Source organism: Ictalurus furcatus, chromosome 11 (assembly GCF_023375685.1).
Source record: "Ictalurus furcatus strain D&B chromosome 11, Billie_1.0, whole genome shotgun sequence".
NCBI classification, from domain to species: Eukaryota; Metazoa; Chordata; class Actinopteri; order Siluriformes; family Ictaluridae; genus Ictalurus; species Ictalurus furcatus.
The window spans coordinates 19192949-19211796 of NC_071265.1; the positions used below are offsets into that span (position 1 = coordinate 19192949).

General features: G+C 38.6%; 1 protein-coding gene across 1 annotated transcript in view; it reads left to right on the forward strand.

Moving 5' to 3' along the window:
• Window positions 1-3368: 3368 nt before the first annotated feature.
• The window catches only part of snta1 (syntrophin, alpha 1), a 32561-nt gene continuing 17081 nt past the window's right edge, over window positions 3369-18848 (forward strand). The window contains exons 1-2 of the mRNA XM_053636441.1: window positions 3369-3844; window positions 11864-12049. Of these exons, the coding sequence (XP_053492416.1) occupies window positions 3427-3844; window positions 11864-12049 (604 nt within the window). The 5' untranslated portion in view covers window positions 3369-3426. The remainder of the gene's footprint in view (window positions 3845-11863; window positions 12050-18848) is intronic.

The window sequence follows — 18848 nt, forward strand, 5'->3', positions numbered from 1 at the left end:
TTTGCTGCAGTCAGTTACCACTTGTAATTAGGGTGAATTCAGATATTTTGGAACTTTTTTGAAATTCCAAGCTGTCTTATTTTACTTTATGTGTATTTTTGCAACAGTGGTATATCTTATATAGGGTGAATTTGGGTAGATTGGAACATCAGGTAAACTGGGACAATTAAAATCATCATTCATTTTCTGCCCTGAAAAGTGTAAGTGAAGACTTATGGTACATGCTTATGGTAAGTGGAAGAAACTGGAATCTGACCCTGAGGTAAGAAGTCTAATGTACGAACACTACTGTAACTAACTAACTAACTAACTAACCAACTGGCTAACTAACCAACTAACTAATTAACTAACTAACCAAACAACTGGCTAACTGACTAACTAACTAACTAACTAATTAAACAACTGGCTGGATAACTAACAAACTAACTTACTAACTAACTGACCAACTAACCAACTGGCTAAATAACTAACTAACTAACTAACTAACTAAACAGTTGGTTAACTAACTAGCTAACTACCTAACTAAACAACTTGTAACTAAATAACTAAACAACTGGCTAACTAACTAAACAACTGGTTAACTAACTATCTAACTAACTAACAAAATAACTGGCTAACTAACTAACTAACTAACTACCTGGCTAACTAACCAACCAACCAATTAACTAACTAACTAACTAACTAAACAACTAACTAAACAACTGGTTAACTAACTAGCTAACTATCTAACTAAACAACTGTCTGTCTGTCTAACTAACTAACTAAATAACTGTCTGTCTAACTAACTAACTAACTAACTAAACAATTGACTGTCTAACTAGCTAACTCACTAACTGACTAACTAACTAACTAAATAAATAAATAAACAACTGCCTGTCTGTCTAACTAACTAACTAACTAAACCATTGACTGTCTAACTAGCTAACTCACTAACTAACTAAATAAATAAAGTTAGTTCAAATCACATACATATGTTTAAAATTCATTCAATTTGATTTAATATGCAAATTATGTGCATTAAATAGTGTTTTTATGCAGCAGGAGAATAAGGCAGACTGAGAAACATAGACAATTACTTAGGCCTACTACTTGTATGCAGAGATTTTTACTTTGTGTACTGTGCTCATAAAATTTTAGAGATTGCTATTTTGTGATATAGTCATGATGAATTTGGAGAAGATGATGAAGAATTTGGAAAACTCCGTTTATTGAAATGTGACTTATTGATGTAATGAACATATGCTGCAAATAAATAAGCTTTTAAACATTCAATTGAGGCTGTAAGTAAAGTCTTAAACCAGTGAAAATGTGTGTCCCAAATTACCAAACAGCTTTCACTCAGTCTTGACAAATGGGTAAGTCATGCTTCTTTAGAGTATGATACAAGCATTCTTCTTCTTCTTCTTCTTCTTCTTCTTCTTCTTTAAACAAATGTAAACAGTCAACACCTTGATGATTTCAGAAGGGTATAAGATATGATATTTAGGTTTAATAATGACAAGAACACTTAAACAAGCTGACAAACACTGCCCCAAGATTCAATATATGCTAGTCATGACAATTGTATTTAAAAAAAACAAAACAAAACAAAAAAACAACCATTCCTACACAAATCTTTCTGGGGTTCAAAAAATATATTATATTATGCAACTCCAGGCCTGGCTTAATGAAGGTCTCGTAAGAAAATTATGCAAATATTTTTTATGTCGCTTCAGAAATGACCCATATGTGTTTGCTACATGGAATTATCCTTTTTCGTCGCTATAAAATTCTCTACCACCAGGGGCCGACAAAGACTTGCCTTCAGAACGGCGCAGTGATGAAAAAACAATGAAACTGATCAGTGACGTCTAAACACCAACACCTTCATTCAGCAACAAGCACCACCAAAATGCCCCAAAGTTTTTAAAAGTTTCTGAACAATAAGCTTGAACCGAACCGAAAAGCTTTGTGGCTCATAGTGGCTGAGGATACGTTTAGCAGGTAAACGTAAGCCTAAATGGTGTTATTTCAGAAATCTAATTACACCAATTACACGTTAAAGCAGGCTAGTAAATGAATTAAATTCATCGTGGCTAGTTTAAATAGATTTTCCAAATCGTCCTAAACAGTCACTGATAAATAAATTCCATTTTAATTCATTAAAAACAAACAAATAGAAACCATCACAGAAATTCTAATGGTTTCCACTACAAATACCATTACAAACAATCAGCTAACCAGTAAAACCATTTCCATTATTGGTCCTTAATGGTATCCACTAGACATAACACGCCACCAACAGAATGCAACAAGTTACCCAGTAGAGACCCACAGGGACCATTACAGTCTCCATTAAAACCAATAAAATTCCCATTATAACCATTAAAACTGTTACAAACTCTATGAGGGTTTCTATTGTTTTGTTTTGTTTTCAGCAGGGCTCACTAATACGGAGGTGTCAAATAAGTGTCAACTACAACAAGAACATTAAAATGAAACAGTGTAAAAAATAAAAGAAAAACTAAACAATAAAGCAGGTATAGCACGTGAATCACGACCAGGTGATACTAGTAGATCAACAGGTATCTAAAAACAGTTACAATTCCACAAAGACAGAAAGAAAGAAAGAAAGTTAGAAAGAAAGAAAGAAAGAAAGAAAGAAAGAATGTCCCATCCAGTCACGGCCAATTTAACTGAACACAAATGAGGAAAAAGTGTGTGAAGTGTGTGTGAGTGAGAGACAGAGAGAGTGTGTGTGTGAGAGAGAGAGAGAGAGAGAGCGTGAGAGTGAGTGAGAGAGAGAGAGCGTGTGAGAGTGAGAGAGAGAGAGAGCGTGAGAGAGAGTGAGAGAGCGTGAGAGAGAGAGCGCGTGTGAGATTGAGAGAGAGAGAGCATGAGAGTGAGAGAGAGGGAGAGAGCGAGAGTGAGAGAGAGCGTGAGAGTGAGAGAGTGAGAGAGAGCGAGAGTGAGAGAGAGAGCGTGAGAGTGAGAGAGTGAGAGAGAGAGTGAGAGAGAGAGCGTGAGTGAGAGAGTGAGAGAGAGAGAGTGTGAGAGAGAGTGAGTGAGAGAGAGAGTGAGAGAGAGTGTGAGAGACAGTGAGAGAGAGAGTGAGAGAGTGTGTGAGAGAGAGTGAGAAAGAGTGTGTGAGAGAGAGTGTGTGAGAGAGAGAGTGAGAGAGAGAGCGTGAGTGAGAGAGTGAGAGAGAGAGAGAGTGAGAGAGAGTGTGAGAGAGAGTGAGGGAGAGAGTGAGAGAGTGTGAGAGAGAGAGTGTGAGAGAGAGTGTGTGTGAGAGAGAGTGAGAAAGAGTGTGTGAGAGAGAGAGTGAGAGAGAGAGAGTGAGAGAGTGAGAGAGAGAGTGAGAGAGAGAGAGTGTGTGAGAGAGAGTGAGAGAGAGAGTGTGAGAGAGAGTGTGAGAGAGAGAGTGAGAGAGAGTGTGTGAGAGAGATGCAGTTGGAGGAGGTGGAGTGGGGGTTGTTCGTTCCTGCTTTCTCTCTCTCTCTCTCTCTCTCTCTCTCTTTCTCTCCACCCCTATCTCTTTACGGGACTCTGGCAGGCCGGTATTCCAGGAATGTGTGGAACATGGCGGCCGCACCGAAGGCTCCGAAAAGCGGACTGCTCGAGGTTCGCCTGGCCGCGGAGCGCTGGAGCCGGGTGTTAGCGACACTCAGCGCGGACACGCTCACTCTGAGCCCGGGGGAGGTGAGCGCTGAGGCGGCTAAAAGCGCTCCGGCCACCGGCGGTACTGTGAATGGAGAGCCGGGCCACCTGAGCTCTCCCGCTGTCCCGGACTCCATCAGCAACGTGAAGAGAACCGTGCGAGTTACCAAACAGGACGTGGGAGGACTCGGCATTAGCATTAAAGGTAGAGAATAAGTTACACTTACACTCATTTCATTCTTAACACCATCAACTGTGTCCTGAGTTTAATAAAACACAAGAGCACAAAAGCTGAGCCACTCTTTGCCAGCTCTAGTGTTTGACATTTAAAGCTGTAAAGTGCTGAAAAAAAAAGTTACAATTCAAATCAGTATAAACTTTTTTCTCTGTCTTTTTGTTTCTTTTTGTTATGTGAATGTCTCTAACCTGGTCACTGTGGACAGTAGGACAGAAGACTTTTGACAAAGTGACTTTAGTTCATTAAGAAGGTCGAATAACTGTACAGCTTAACAATAGCTCACACTTATGAAAAGAGCCTTAACAGAATCATAATCCATTTGATTACATCCTTACTTTTATAATGTTGTGACATAAATGAGTTATAACACACTCCTTCCCAATGCAAAATCACCCACATGCCCAAATCAGGACTCTCTAAAGTCCTCTTGTATTTACAGACTGAAAAGTCGTCCACAATTCATCCAATTCTACTGTTCTCATAAATGTTTAAAGCGTTAAGAGCTCACTGTTTTACACCCACAATGGGAACAGGCTCATTAAATAGATTTAATGATAATATCTTTAAGTGGGTAGTTTAATGGCTGAGTTATTGGCATATTATAGCAGCTGTGAAGCCCAGCTTGTTGTAGACCTGGCTATGAAATTGGTTTGTTTCTCAACTCACATACTTGTGCTCTCGGTACATGAATGAGCAGACTGCGTATACTGATATCGTAACACCCCTCCCCACACACACACTTAGGAATTATATATGTCCCCGCTTATACACCCACCCACCCACACGTAGGAGTTGTATGTCTATATTTAATAGTGCCTTGAGTATGTCTCAGGATTGCAGCTGTTTCACTCATGTCTGACCAAGAAAGAGTACTTGAAGAAGTGTTCAGTATTATTAGGAAGTGTTAAACACTGTGAGTCACATTGTTCACTATATTGGGGGTCAGTCCTTATCAGTTATTAATGAAATGGCCTTTTCTCCGAGAGTGGTAGTTTGTGTCAGTAATTGAGGAGGTCATAGTGAGGGTTGAGGCAGAGTGTGTATGAGGGGGATGGGAGTTGCACCCCAATGCCAACAGCTGACAAGAGAATTACCCACAATGCTCAGCGTTGTCACTGGCTTGAAATGAAAGCTACGGGACGAGAGCAAGAAGGAGTGGTGGGATTGGTGCTATTTATTTCAGGTAGAGAGAGAGAGAGAGAGAGAGAGAGAGAGAGAGATGACCTTGCATTGAGTCCAAAGTGCAGCTGTATTTTTATATTTACTGTAGTGCCAGATGTAAGTAGATCTGCTGTAATTTTTCTTGTGGAAACCCTAAGTGTGACCAAGAAAGACTTCCATGATCTTAATTTTCCACTGAAGTATTTCCATTGGGTTATATACCTTCGCCAGTGCCCAGTGATTCTGGTTTGCAGTTTCTCTACGTGTCGTTAAATTATGGTGTGCTAACCAGGCAGAGGCTTCTTAGATGTTCGGTGCTTTTTTTCGCTGATTTTTCACAGACCTCACCAGGGAGCAACTTAGCAGAATAGAAAGTTACATAACTGGCTCAGTTATTTCGGTAAACCCTGATTCTTATAATCCAGCTCTGCCTTGTGCTTTTCCCTCAACTACAGATTCTTAATCTGACATTTCATACACATCATTTAATTTCCTTCAAGAGCAAATGAAGGCAATAAGCTAAGAATTTACCCCTCTCCCTGTCAGCATATGAAATGTCAACCGTTCCTTCTTATTACATATATAAATGACCATTATGTTCCTATTAATCTCTTCAAAGGTCAGATTGCTTCAGAGAAAGTTGTGCAGCAGTGCAGAAGGATCTCACTGCTCAAAATTTGCAAAGGCATACACATACAGAAGGTTAACAGTTCAGTTAATGGAGGAAATAATCCTTGTTCATAGCAATTATATAAGGTTTTATACTGGTATTCGACAACATAGACTACACCAGAATGATAGTGTACATATAACATAAATAAAAAAATATATATTTGCAGATGAATTGAGGCAATATTTAAGCACGAACAATTCGAGTACTGTTGTAATATATTAAAAGTAGCATGTTTCTTTAGCATTCTGGCTTTCAGCACAGGGGTGAATTAATGATTGGTAGAGTGGCGAAGATCCATTAAAAGGGTCAAAACATATCTAAGCCAATGGCACAGTTCCAAACCTCCAGCAGTATTGGTATTTAGCCAACGGTATTTAGGGCAATGACAAACCACCTAGAAGGTTGTAGCTGTCTTTAAAGGTCAAAGATCTTCAATAGGAGGCAATAGTTGGGGGCAGAATAGGCCAAGTAAGGTTGTAGTACATCAAAAGTGCCATATTTCTTTTGTACTTTTGTGTATGGTACATGTTTAAGAGCGATGGGGATCGATCAGAAGGGTTAAAACATATGTATGACAGTGGCACATTTTCAAACCTCCAACTGTATTGGTAGCTACCCAAATAAAGCAGAAGATTGTAGCTACATGTCTTTAGCCAGATCACCAACCAATTGGGTAAGACTAGAGAAAATAGCTAAGTGATTATTTAAAAAACAAACGTACCACATGTGAATAAAAAATATTGTTCCTACAGTCCTATATTATTCCTATTTCTACCATTGAAATGGGCTTGTTATGATATTGATATGATGCTACTTTTCCTGTGTTTTTTAGGCTAACAGTGATTAGATTTTTTTTATTTAAATGTAAATAATTTAATATATATATATATATATATATATATATATATATATATATATTTCAAATGGGAAATCACAATCAGGGAAAAATCAATATTGCACATCTTTGTAAATATACCAATATACTGTAGAGTGTATATGAAGTATATAATATAGTTATTAAACCATACCATTCTGATGTTTTAACATGTCTAAAGGGTATTTAAAGATTATTTTTAATCCTTCTCAGGAAAGAAAATGATGAAAACTAAATCAATGTAAAAAGTATTTTCTTCTAAATTAGCAGCATTTTCTAAAGTAGCCAGTGTGTAAAATGTGTATGCTTTGTTTTCCATGTAGTGTTTCGTAAGGCAAACTCAAGGGCATTACTCCACTTCCTCTAGCATCACCAGATGGATGTCTGATATTCAGAAACCCTTGAGACCAGTTGCAATGGCTACCCAATGTTCATTGAAAATGATTTAGAGATGCTTCCTCTGAAGATATACTGCAGGCATAACCTTCCTGTACTCAAGAAGATCTATGTCTGTGTTTTGGAGCATGCTCCATTGCAAGGATCAAGCCAAGCATAATTCTCATTGTCAGAGTGTTCAGTGTAATTCACAGGGAGGTAGAGGACATCTGATATAGGAAAGTGGTCAGTGTAATGAAATTATGTATTCCGAGCTATATTTTTCACCTTACACAACTTATACATTTCATGCAATGCATTTCTTTGTAAATTTGATTAGCATGTACTGTTTCCCTATCCAGTTTTCACATTTCATTTTTAAGTGTGCAGTCAACAAATGTTGGCGTCTCTTCAAAAATGTCTAATGCACTCTGGGCCTGGGACACACTCAACCTGATCTTGACACCTCTAGTGTATTACATGTAATATTTCTTGGAATTATCTAAAACCCCTCTTGAAACACAGACATTGATAGATATAGATGCAGACATTAGCATTTAACCTTCCTCCAACCCTTATAAATCCTTACAAGGAGCTACCAGGTGAGATAGGGGCTGAGAGTTAACATGATTTAATCTGCTCTTATCAACATTATTAATTTCCTGAGCAGCGAAGATTTGGCTGGAATCCGAAATTATTCCCCAAGAACTACATCTTGCTGTGGAAGCATTTAGTGGAATACTCTGGAATCAGATCATGCGCCGGTCATATTACCTAGCTCCAAGAAATCAAGTGCCAAATGCTGAAAAAACAAGCTGGTGTGAAATTACTTAAATAAATATTTAACTTTATTTTGCATATTGTACAAATAAATATAGACATAGTGTGCAAACACATTTTACCTCGGAAAAATTTGGATTCATTATACAATATGGTGGGTGAAAAGCATCAGAATGTACTTTACTATTCCTTTTTGTCTGCAATATTATTGCACATTAGTCACTTGCTCTGTATTACAGTCGTGAATTTTCAATCATGATTGTGCCCTAAGAGAATGTATTTCTCATCATCTTGGGGCTCTTTGGTCTCCTGGGCCATTAACACATTCTGCCAGAACACTGCTATTGCATTCTGCTTTGGACCGTCTGAGATATTTCTCTGACTGTTTTTCACTCACTTTCTCTTGCAACAATAGGGAGGTGAATGCTAAGAGTGAACGTCTTCCACCAAATTGGGAGCAACACATTTTTCTGTCTGTGACACAGCCTGAATTTATCCCCCTAAATCTGACAGGAACTACAGGCAGTCAAAAAATGATGCAGTATTAGACCACACATGATGCAGTGTTAGACCATAAGCACATCATAATGAAACTAAAGCCGAATCCGGGACATACTCTTTTAAGGTCTGAAAAAGAGGACATGTCTGGGAAAGAGAGGACGTATGGTCACCCTAACAAATGCATTTCAGAGAACCATTTGTATTAATTTCTACCAAATTAACTTTGTGCAAAATGTATTTGAGCATTCACCAGGAGGTTGCTCATGTGAGTCACGACTGGCAAAAGAGAACCAGAACTGTCTATATTGTGTTATGTCAAAAGATTCATTTCTTTGGTTTTAAATGAAAAAAATTGTAATCGTGATAGTATTCCCATTTTGTACAAAATGTACCTGTAATCTGATTACATTGTTTTTTGACATAACTGTAACGGATTACAGTTACCAGTTTTTTGTATCCTGATTACGTAACTCTGTTACATGTATTCCATTAATCCCCAAGCCTGCTTATAGATAACCTTAAGGCTAAAATATTCATATTAAAAGCCATAAAAGTTTAAATACTACTCTTTGGTGCGCTTACTTCTGACACAGGACTGCTTAAATAGGTATGTGCACACTATTTATAATTATACCTTAGTATCTTGTAAATAAATTAAACAGTCGGAGTAAAGATAGCTATTAAATAACTATAGAGTAGCCAAATTAATTATAATTCACAATGCTGAAGTATCCCAAAGTCATCTTGCTAATATATGGGAAAGAAGGACTTCTTTAAACTGTTTCTTTCTTTAAGGACTTCTTTAAGTTTGATATATCTCATGGGATAGAGGAACTCAAGCTGTTCAGATTAAAATCATTCCTGATTAAAACTTTTTCCAGTTTCTTACACTAATTACACAGACGTAATAGGTTCTTATAAAACATACTGTATATTCCAATCTCAATTGTGTGGTCGCTTGCCTGTTGTTGAAGATTAGCTAGATATATTGAGTACTTCTGCTGAAAATAAGGAGGCAGGAGGCAGCTAGCTGACTTTATTGTGTGCTACTGAAAGCCTTATAGCTAGTGAAAGCCTATTTTCTCTCACACTCACCATCACAAGATGTGGGATTTACAGGTCAAAGGAAGAGCTTCCTTTGTTCAATTCTTCTATGTTTGCAGATTAATATCTACTAAAAAAAAGTAAGCACTGTAGTTTTACCCAAAAAATGTTCATCTTCAGCAAATTCCATCAAGAATGTGTCATCTATCAATTTAAAAAACCACACAAGATTGAGAAGCTAAGACTTATTTGATTTCATTATTATTCAAAATAGTGTGTTACAGTATATTGGCTCTCTGAATTCACTCTGAATTCCACCGATATCAGTTTGTTCGTGGGATCCTGTGGGACATAACAAAAAGTGGCAGGAGCATGCAGGATTTTTTCTCTCTGATGTGGGGCAGAGCAGGAAGTCTGATATGAAGCTCACGGGACAATGGATGGACATGTTTATTGTCATGGGAGTGCAGTGGATGTGGAGTGGTGTTTATTTGCATTCACTGCATTCATTCGTTCATCAGGTTCAGTGAATACGGTATCCTGGTCACGCATGCAAATACACCAATATAAAAACAACATTAGGAAGCAGGGATGAGTAGGAGGGGGCATGGTAGCTTAGTGGTTAGCATGTTTGCCTCGCACCTCCGGGGTTCGGGGTTCAAATTCTACCTCCGGCCAAAAGATGTACAGAATTTGCATTTTCTCCCTGTGTTTTAGGGGTTTCCTCCAGGTACTCTGGTTTCCTCCCCCAGTCCTAAGACATGTGTTGTAGACTGATTGGCTTTTCCAAATTTTCCATAGTGTGTGTTTGTGCTGTGCACTGGGTTGGCACCCTGTCCAGGGTGTCCCCCCGCCTTGTGCAAAAAGTGTTGGGAGCAGGTGGGGGTGTTATTCTCATGTGGGGCAGAACAGGAAGTCAGATATGAACTGAAAGCATATGTTTATTACCATTAGAGTGCACTGACGTGGAGTGGTGTTTGTGCTGCGATTACTGCATTTGTTCATTCGTTCATCTTCCATCTGCACTAAAAACGTTATCCTGGTCAGGGTCACTGTGGTATAAATTACTTTTTCATTTGTACTTTGGAAAGCTGAATCAACATTCAGCTGAATAGAAGTTCCTTAGAAAATACTATGGGCATGTACAGACAAAAGTAATAATGCTAATCCTTGCTCATGGTTGTGTGGCTGTGCACATCATTCATTTATTAGTCATTCACTTAATAGTCAGTCATTTTTAAATATGGAAATAAAAGTGAAGGGCCTCATAACACAACTCATTTAAACATTATAAATACATCAAGGAAAATGTTCATATTATAATTTTTTTCAGTAAATGGACGAAGCTGATGTGGTTGTCATGACTACATCAATTAGGTATGAGAAAGCGCAGAATGTCTTATACGTGAAATCTGGCAAAGTGAAGTGAGATGTAATAATGTAATCAATCTCAGTGCAGACAACGTTAAAGCCTGAGTTAAAACATATACACTAGGGGTGTAAACCTCAGGCATCCGCACAATACATTACAAGTTCAATTCATAAGGAAAGAGATTGATAGTTGATGTTACCACTGAATCTTCTATGATATGATACATTTCAATTCTAGTAGCTTTTCATTTCAATTCTATTCTCAGTCCCCTCCGAAAGTATTGGAACAGCAAGTCTGACTCAATTGTTTTCGCTATACATTGTAGACATTTGGGTTTGCAATCAAAAGATGAACATGAGACGATAGAGCAGAACTGCAGATTTAATTTTCCTCATATTTACATCTAGATGTGTTCAACAACTTAGAAAATGGCACCTTTTGTTCAAACCCACCCATTTTTTCATATGAACAAAAATAATGGAACGTGTGACTGGCAGGTGTTTCTTGTTGCCCAGGTGTGTCCTGTTAGATTGATTGTATAAACAATTAATAGCTATGAATGTCTACTTGGTTTGAGAAATGGGTTTCGCCTGTAAGAAGACTGCATTTGTTTAAAAAAAAAAAGGTTAAAAAACACGAATTCTTTTTTACACACCAGTTCTTATGCTGCACCGATTCATTACACACTTAATATACACATGACATCACAGAAATAGCAAATCAGTCTTTAACAGCATGTCTGCCATAACAGGGTTGAGTACGAAAGTTTTTTATAGAATCTTGGAGCTGTGAGTTGATGCATATTATGTGAAGCATTGTGAAGAATATGAGACATAATTATTAAAATTGGTGATATAATTACTGTAGAATATGTTTGTGTATTTCACAACCTTTATAAACAATAGCAAACACTTTTTTGACCTCTGGTAGTTTCAGCCTTAAGCTTGTTCTGAACTAAAACATTCACGAATGTATAGTTATTCTTACAAATAAAAATATTGCTTCTAATTGGATATTTCTTTTTAGTTTTGATTAATTTATTTATATTTCAGTTTCTGTTTCAGGTTTTCAAAACGGTTTAACTTCCAGTGTCAAATATCTTATACTGTTGCAGGCCATTTTATTTGAAATAAAATTGTTCTGTGCAAGGAAAATCAACAGTATGGCAGTGAACTGACTATGTGATTCAATTTGCTAATCGTTCAGGTGGTAAAGAGAACAAGATGCCCATCTTGATTTCTAAGATCTTCAAAGGACTCGCAGCAGACCAGACTGAAGCTCTGTATGTTGGTGACGCCATTTTATCTGTCAACGGATGCGACCTGCGAGAAGCTACTCATGACGAAGCCGTACAAGCTCTGAAAAAGACAGGGAAAGAGGTCATCTTGGAGGGTAAGAAATCATGGGTACTGTTATTTTGTTATAACTGTTTTGAATTTTTCATACAAAAATGAGCTAGTCTATTTATTCATATTTCAATCACACAGTTTAGTCTAAGGCTGCATTCGATTACAACTTGTAACTCATAACCTCTAGGAAGTTGGAATTCCTGCTTGTAATCTCAGGACGGTCTCTTCAACTCTTGAGTTCAGCAAGTGATGCCATATCGACATAGCTGCTCACAGCATGAACAGTAAACAAAGTAGCACTTCTTATCTATAAATAGGTTATATGGTACCGTATATACAAATATTTGATTAAATCAAACAACATACAGATGCATTAGCTTGTTAAATCTATAACATTGACTATACAGTTTGATGTTTTGAGGTGGCAAGTATACATCACTCATCACAGTCTTGATGCTAACAAAAGATGTACATTGAGGCATCCATGTTTTCCCCCCCAGTTTGTAGCTTGAATGCTCGGAGGTTAAAAATTACATAATTCTGAGTTCCAGTATACGAGGTAAGATGAATGCAGCATCAATACATCAGAAGGAAATTTATAAGGTAAAAAGTGATCTCAGATGAGGTCGAAAAATTGTACATACACACACAAATACACCAATATATATATATATATATATATATATATATATATATATATATATATATATATATATAAACATTAGGAAGCTTGGACAATTATGGAGGGAAGCATCCCCAGGGTTGGGGGTTCGAATTCCGCACCCCGTCCAGGTTGTCCCACGCCTTGTGCCCCAAGTTCCCTTGGATATGCTCCTGGCTCTACAATGACCCTGTATAGGATAAGCAGTATGGAAAATGGATGGATGGATGGGATAGATAAGTATGGAATCTAGCAAACAGTGAGATCAGCATGCACTCAGGATGTTCCCTGACTTAAGAGATTTAAGAAGGCTTTAGATCAGTGGTCAACAACCCTCTTCCTTGAGATCCACCTTTCTGTAGGTTTCATCAACAACCAAAATCTAACACACCTGTTTTAATTGATCAAGAACTTCTCAAGGCAATGATTAGATGGTCAGGTGGTTGGCGCTAAAGGCTTCAGGAACTCCAGGAACAGGGTTGGTGACCACTGCTTTAGATGAAACTGCCGAACAGCAGTCTCCAAGGTTGTCCAAGGTGTGAAAGTGCACCATCATATCTTTAAGAGTAAATAAGATGAGTGAGGTGCAATGCTGGACAGTTTACCCATTCAATCTTCCGTAATGATAAATTGTAGTCTAAAATTATCGAGCTGTTTTGTCATCGTGTTTTTAACATACTTGGAAAGGCGCCGCACTTTCCATTCCATTATCTTGTCTGTAGACAACTTGCTCTCTGAAAATATGTGAGGAAACATAATGAACCTAAAGGAGTACAGAACAAAAGTCATTATATTCTGCTAGAGTCATGAAAAATGAGAAAGGGTATATGACATTCTGCGATAAATCGCAGAGCAGAAGAGTTCTTTCATATACATGGGGACTGAGGTTCACATTTAATTCGAGAGCAAATTTAACACTGAGGTTCCGTGTGAAAAATGTTCTGCCATTGTAGCCAAGGAATCTCAACAGGCTACAGACAAAGGAAGGTCGGGTAAATGTACCCATAAAATACTGCAGATGAAATCATAAAGCTACAGCTGGTCTCTGGCGATGACCTCATCTCAGCCTCGCCCTCGCATGCACGTGAAAAAAATACAATCCCACACCATCCCACACACACACAAATTCAGTAAGCCCTACTACATTTAATACTGTATTCTTACCACCATCATATACACAGACATGTGGCTATACATATGGTCATTCAACAATCTGGCATTGTCTTCAGGGTAAAATAAATGAAACACTTTGGGCAGTGTGAGGAGTGTGAGCTGTGTCTTAAACACTGCTGACTGCTTTCTCAGTTTAGCTTTATATCCCACCCAGCAGACATCATGCTCAGGCACGGGTTCAGTGAATAAATCAATGTGAGAAACGAAGCACACTAGAGCTGTGGATTAGCTGCCAAGGCAGGTTGCCAGATCATAGCGCAACATTTGTTCTATAATAAATCATTGAGAAAGGCTTGGACTACATTTGATGTGTTAATGATCGTTGTTCGATAGTGTGTCATGGTAGTACATTTTAGGTGTGAGGAAGTTCAAAATGGAAAGAGATGTATTTAGAGACTGTGGGAGTGAAACGAACAAATAGATGGAATGAGAGAAAGAAGACTGAAGAGTTAACTGGATATGATAAGTGCTGTAAAGTGCCATATCAGCATTTTACCTCCTGTAATAGGGCTCTTAGAAATGGAATAGTGCAACTATGAACTGTGTGTGTGCGCGTGTGTGTGCGTATGTGTATGCAGACATTCTCACTATTCTTTCTCCTTTTCCAACACTGATAGAGGGACCAGAGGAAAATAATTATTGTATCCCCCTACTGAGAAATGGAGATAGAGAGTCCACTAATTGATTAATTAAGTAGGAACAGCGTTGCGGAAAGGGAACACGACTGAATGAGAGAGAGAGAGAGAGAGAGAGAGAGAGGAAATGGAATGGTAGATGTCACAAAATAAAGCAGGCTCAGTTGCTTATGGTAACAAGTAAACTAAATAAACTCACACAGACAGGAACAGCCAAACACTGCCAGTTTGGTGTGTGTGTGTGTGTGTGTGTGTGTGTGAATTATGGTCTTTCTCACCCTAGTGTGGTGAGAAAAGCTGCGATGGATAACAGCAATTTTCACGCATCCTAAACTCCATTACTCACGAACAAATGCTCCCCTAGGCTTCTGTTTCTACTCATGTCCTACACACCGGTCCTTCTGGGCATCATATAGACGCCAGAGCCTGTTAGTGAAATACAAGCCAGTGAAGCTCATTTCTGCCTTCAGTGCTGTTAAAAATTTCCGTGATTTTAACATATTCTCTATGGTTTACAAGAGTTACAGGACATTTTATTGTGATATTTTGCTGGCCGTAGTGAGTCAGGAACATCCTTTCAGTGTTAGAATTGGTAAGGGCATTTCAGTTCTGTATGTACACTAATAGAGCACTTTATTAGGAACACCTGTACACCTACTCATTCTTGCAGTTATCTAATCAGCCAATCATGTGGCTGCAGTGCAGTGCATAAAATCATGCAGATACGGATCAGAAGCTTCTGGTAATGTTCACATCAGCAATCAGAACTGGGGAAAAATGGGATCTCAGTGATTTGACCGTGGCATGATTGTTGGTGCTTTCTGGAACTGCCGATCTTCTGGGATTTACACGCACAACAGTCTGTAGAGTTTACTCAGAATGGTGCAAATAAAGAAAAAACATCCAGTGGGCACCAGAAACGCCTTGCTGATGAGAGAGTTCGATGGTGAATGGGGAGACTGGTTCTAGCTGACAGAAAGGCTACAGTAACTCAGGTAACCACTTTGTACATTTGTGGTGAGCAGAAATGCATCTCAGAATACAGGCGGTTGGGCTACAACTGCAGAAGACGATGCCAGGTTCCGCTTCTGTCAGACAAGAACAGAAAGCTGATGCTGCAGTGGGCACAGACTCACCAACACTGGACAGCTGAAGACCAGAAAACATAGCCTGGTCTGATGAATCTCAATGTCTGCTGAGGCACACAGACGGTTGAATCAGAATTTGGCTCCAACAGCATGAATCCATGGACCCAACCTGCCATGTGTCAACAGTCCAGGCTGGTAGAGATGGTGTAATGGAATGCTTTCTTGGCACACTTTGGGCCCGTTAATACCAATCAATCATCACTTGAATTCCACAGCATATTTGAGTATTGTTGCTGACCATGTGCATCGCTTCATGGCCACAATTTTCCCATCTTCTAATGGCTACTTCTAGCATGATAATGCACCATGCCACAAAGCAAAAGTCATCTCAAACTGATTTCATGAACATGACCATGAGTTCAGTGTTCTTCAGTGGCCTTCCCAGTCACCGGATCTGAATTCAATAGAAGACCTTTGGGATGTGGTAGAATGGGAGACTCACCACATGAAAGTGCACCTGAAAAATCTGCAGGAATTGCATGATGCAGTCAGTCAACATGGACCAGAATCTCAAAGGAATGTTTCCAACATCTTGTGGAATCCATGTCTTGAAGAATTGATGCTGTTTTGAGAGCAAAGGAAGGCCCTACCAATATTAATATAGTGTTCCTAATAAAGTGCCGAGTGAGTCATATATGTCATATTTGCTATATAGTATTTATTTTCTTAATATAGCATTTGGTACCACTCAGAGGATATAGCAAACCATTCAGAGTTAAACAGAGTTGATCGGAGTAAAAGAAACATGTACTATGGTAATATTTGTGTGGTTTTCTGTAATGCAACATGTAAAAGTTAGATTCTACCTAAAGGAGTTTATATCTTAAAAAGTTAGATAAACATAAGTCATAAGATTATATTTTGGGGCGGCATGGTAGTACAGTGGCTAGTGTTGCTGCCTCATAGCTCTAGGGTCCCCGGCTTAAATCAATCCTGATATCAGGTTTCTGTCTGTGTGGATTTTCTCATGTTTTCCCTGTGTTTGTGTGTGTTTCCACCGGGTTCTCCTCTTTCGTCCCGCTATCCAAAAACATGCAGGTAGGCAGACTGCTTATGCAAAATTGCCCCTAGGCATGAATGAGTGTATGAGTGTGTGTGTGCATGGCGCCCTGCAATGGACTCAGTCTCGTTCATTCATTTTAATATAAGATAGGGACCTAGGGTATATGTTGTAAGTAAAATTAAATAGAAAATTATATTGAATGAACTCTATTACAATTGACTACTAAGACAGCTACACAAATGAGGTTTATTGAACTGATGTCAGCTATTAATAAGTACTGCATTGGTAAAGAAGAGTGGTGCCTGCCATCTGTGTAGTAGACAGTAGAGAGGTGCACAGGAAAAGAGGAATATTATGGTGTTCTGTGAAGATGGGGAAATTTCATCAGGAACAGAGAAAAGCTTAATAGTATTCTGAAATGAAAATAGTAACAACCATGAAAGGACTTTTTTTTTTTTTACGGGACATTTTACTTCCCGATAACACAATATTAGAAGTAAAAATCCCATTTGGCTGGGCTAAGCTGTGTCATTTGTTCTCAATTTAACACCACCATGTGGAAACTCGTATAGTACCACCCTGAGAAAAGCCAATCAATCCAAAATGCAAGAATGATCTTCACACATAGAAGTATTTCACTATGTAGACTGGTGAAGCCCGGTTTAAAATAGCCCTGCTCTGTTCTTTCTAATTTCACATAGTGACACAAGACGTCCAATTTGCTCATTCATTAGACAAGTGCCTGTTAGAGTTTTAGTGGAGCAGACCTAAAAGCGACGTTTGGCAATAATTTACTTTGGTTGAACATTGTGATGGCTTTTAATCACGTGTGACTCTTGTTCATAATTAGAATGGTCCTTATCCATGATAGTCGTGTGTGCTGAAATATTGATTGTAAAATGTACCTACATCAATTCCTTGTATATTTCACAGATGTATGATAAAACTCACGTCTGATCCGAGTGCCTGTAAACTTGAGAGCGACATTTTTAACAAGCTGTAAAATGCCTGACCTGAAGTGGAATCATTTAGTCATTATTAATACCATCAATAATTTTAGCAAGTATAGTAAGTAGATGGGGGTATGGTGGCTTAGTGGTTAGCATGTTTGCGTCGCACCTCCGGGGTTGGGGGCTCGATTCCCGCCTCTCCTGTGCGTGCGGAGTTTGCATGTTCTCCTTGTGTTTCTGGGGATTTTTCTGGGTACTCTGGTTTCCTCCCCCAGTCCAAAGATATCCATTGTAGGCTGATTGGCATCTCTACATGGTCCATATTGTGTGAATGGGTGTGTGAGTGTGTGAGATTGTGCCCTGCGATGAGTTAGCCCCCCGTCCAGGGTGTCCCCCGTCTTGTGCCCCGAGTTCCCTGGGATAGGCTCCAGGCTCCCCGCGACCCTGTGTAGGATAAGCGGTACTAATAAGAGGATTAGTAGTAGGCTATAAGGAATAGCAGTGTTTAACTTTTCATACTGGTGAAATGGTTTTTGTATTGTATATAATTGACCATAACCTTAATGACTAATGTTGTAACAATAGTTAGTTCTGGTCCACTAATCTGATTGGACAAGGGGTGTTCCAAGAGTGCTGATATTTAGTATAACAGCACTGATGCATTTCACTGTTTGTATCACTCCACTTGTCTGTGTTCACTATAGTACATCTGTATGTTCCAGTTACAGCAGTAATTCATTACATTGAAACCGTTACTACACTTAACCTGAGCTGTTATTCAGACTATGTGTTGGCACAGCAACACTCTATCCAGCTGTGGCTTCTTTGGTAGCAATTTTCATTGATGGAGCAAAAATAAGCAAACTATTTGTCCATATTGTGTCTGTAATGTCAGTTACTCAATATTAATTTCTTGTTTCTAGAAGTTTTGTATACAAGCTGATCTACTGAATATCAGCATGGATGTGATTACCCGTGGCCTCATGCTTACGCCACAGCCATGCTGATATTCAGTACAACAGCACTCTTTCTCATGCGTTATTGCTTACCTTTGCTGAGAAAGGAAGATAGGAGAACGAATAATAATTCATTATTATTATGAATCTTAAAAAAAAAACTGATGTGCTTTTTCAGGTCTCCATAGTGTCTCATTCTCAAGGAACAATATAAGCAAAAAAATAACCACTAGTGCATTATTAGTCAATTTACTAGTTCATTGTCTCTATGAAGGCGTATCTTGTGACAATATAAAAACACTCTTCCTGAATAGGA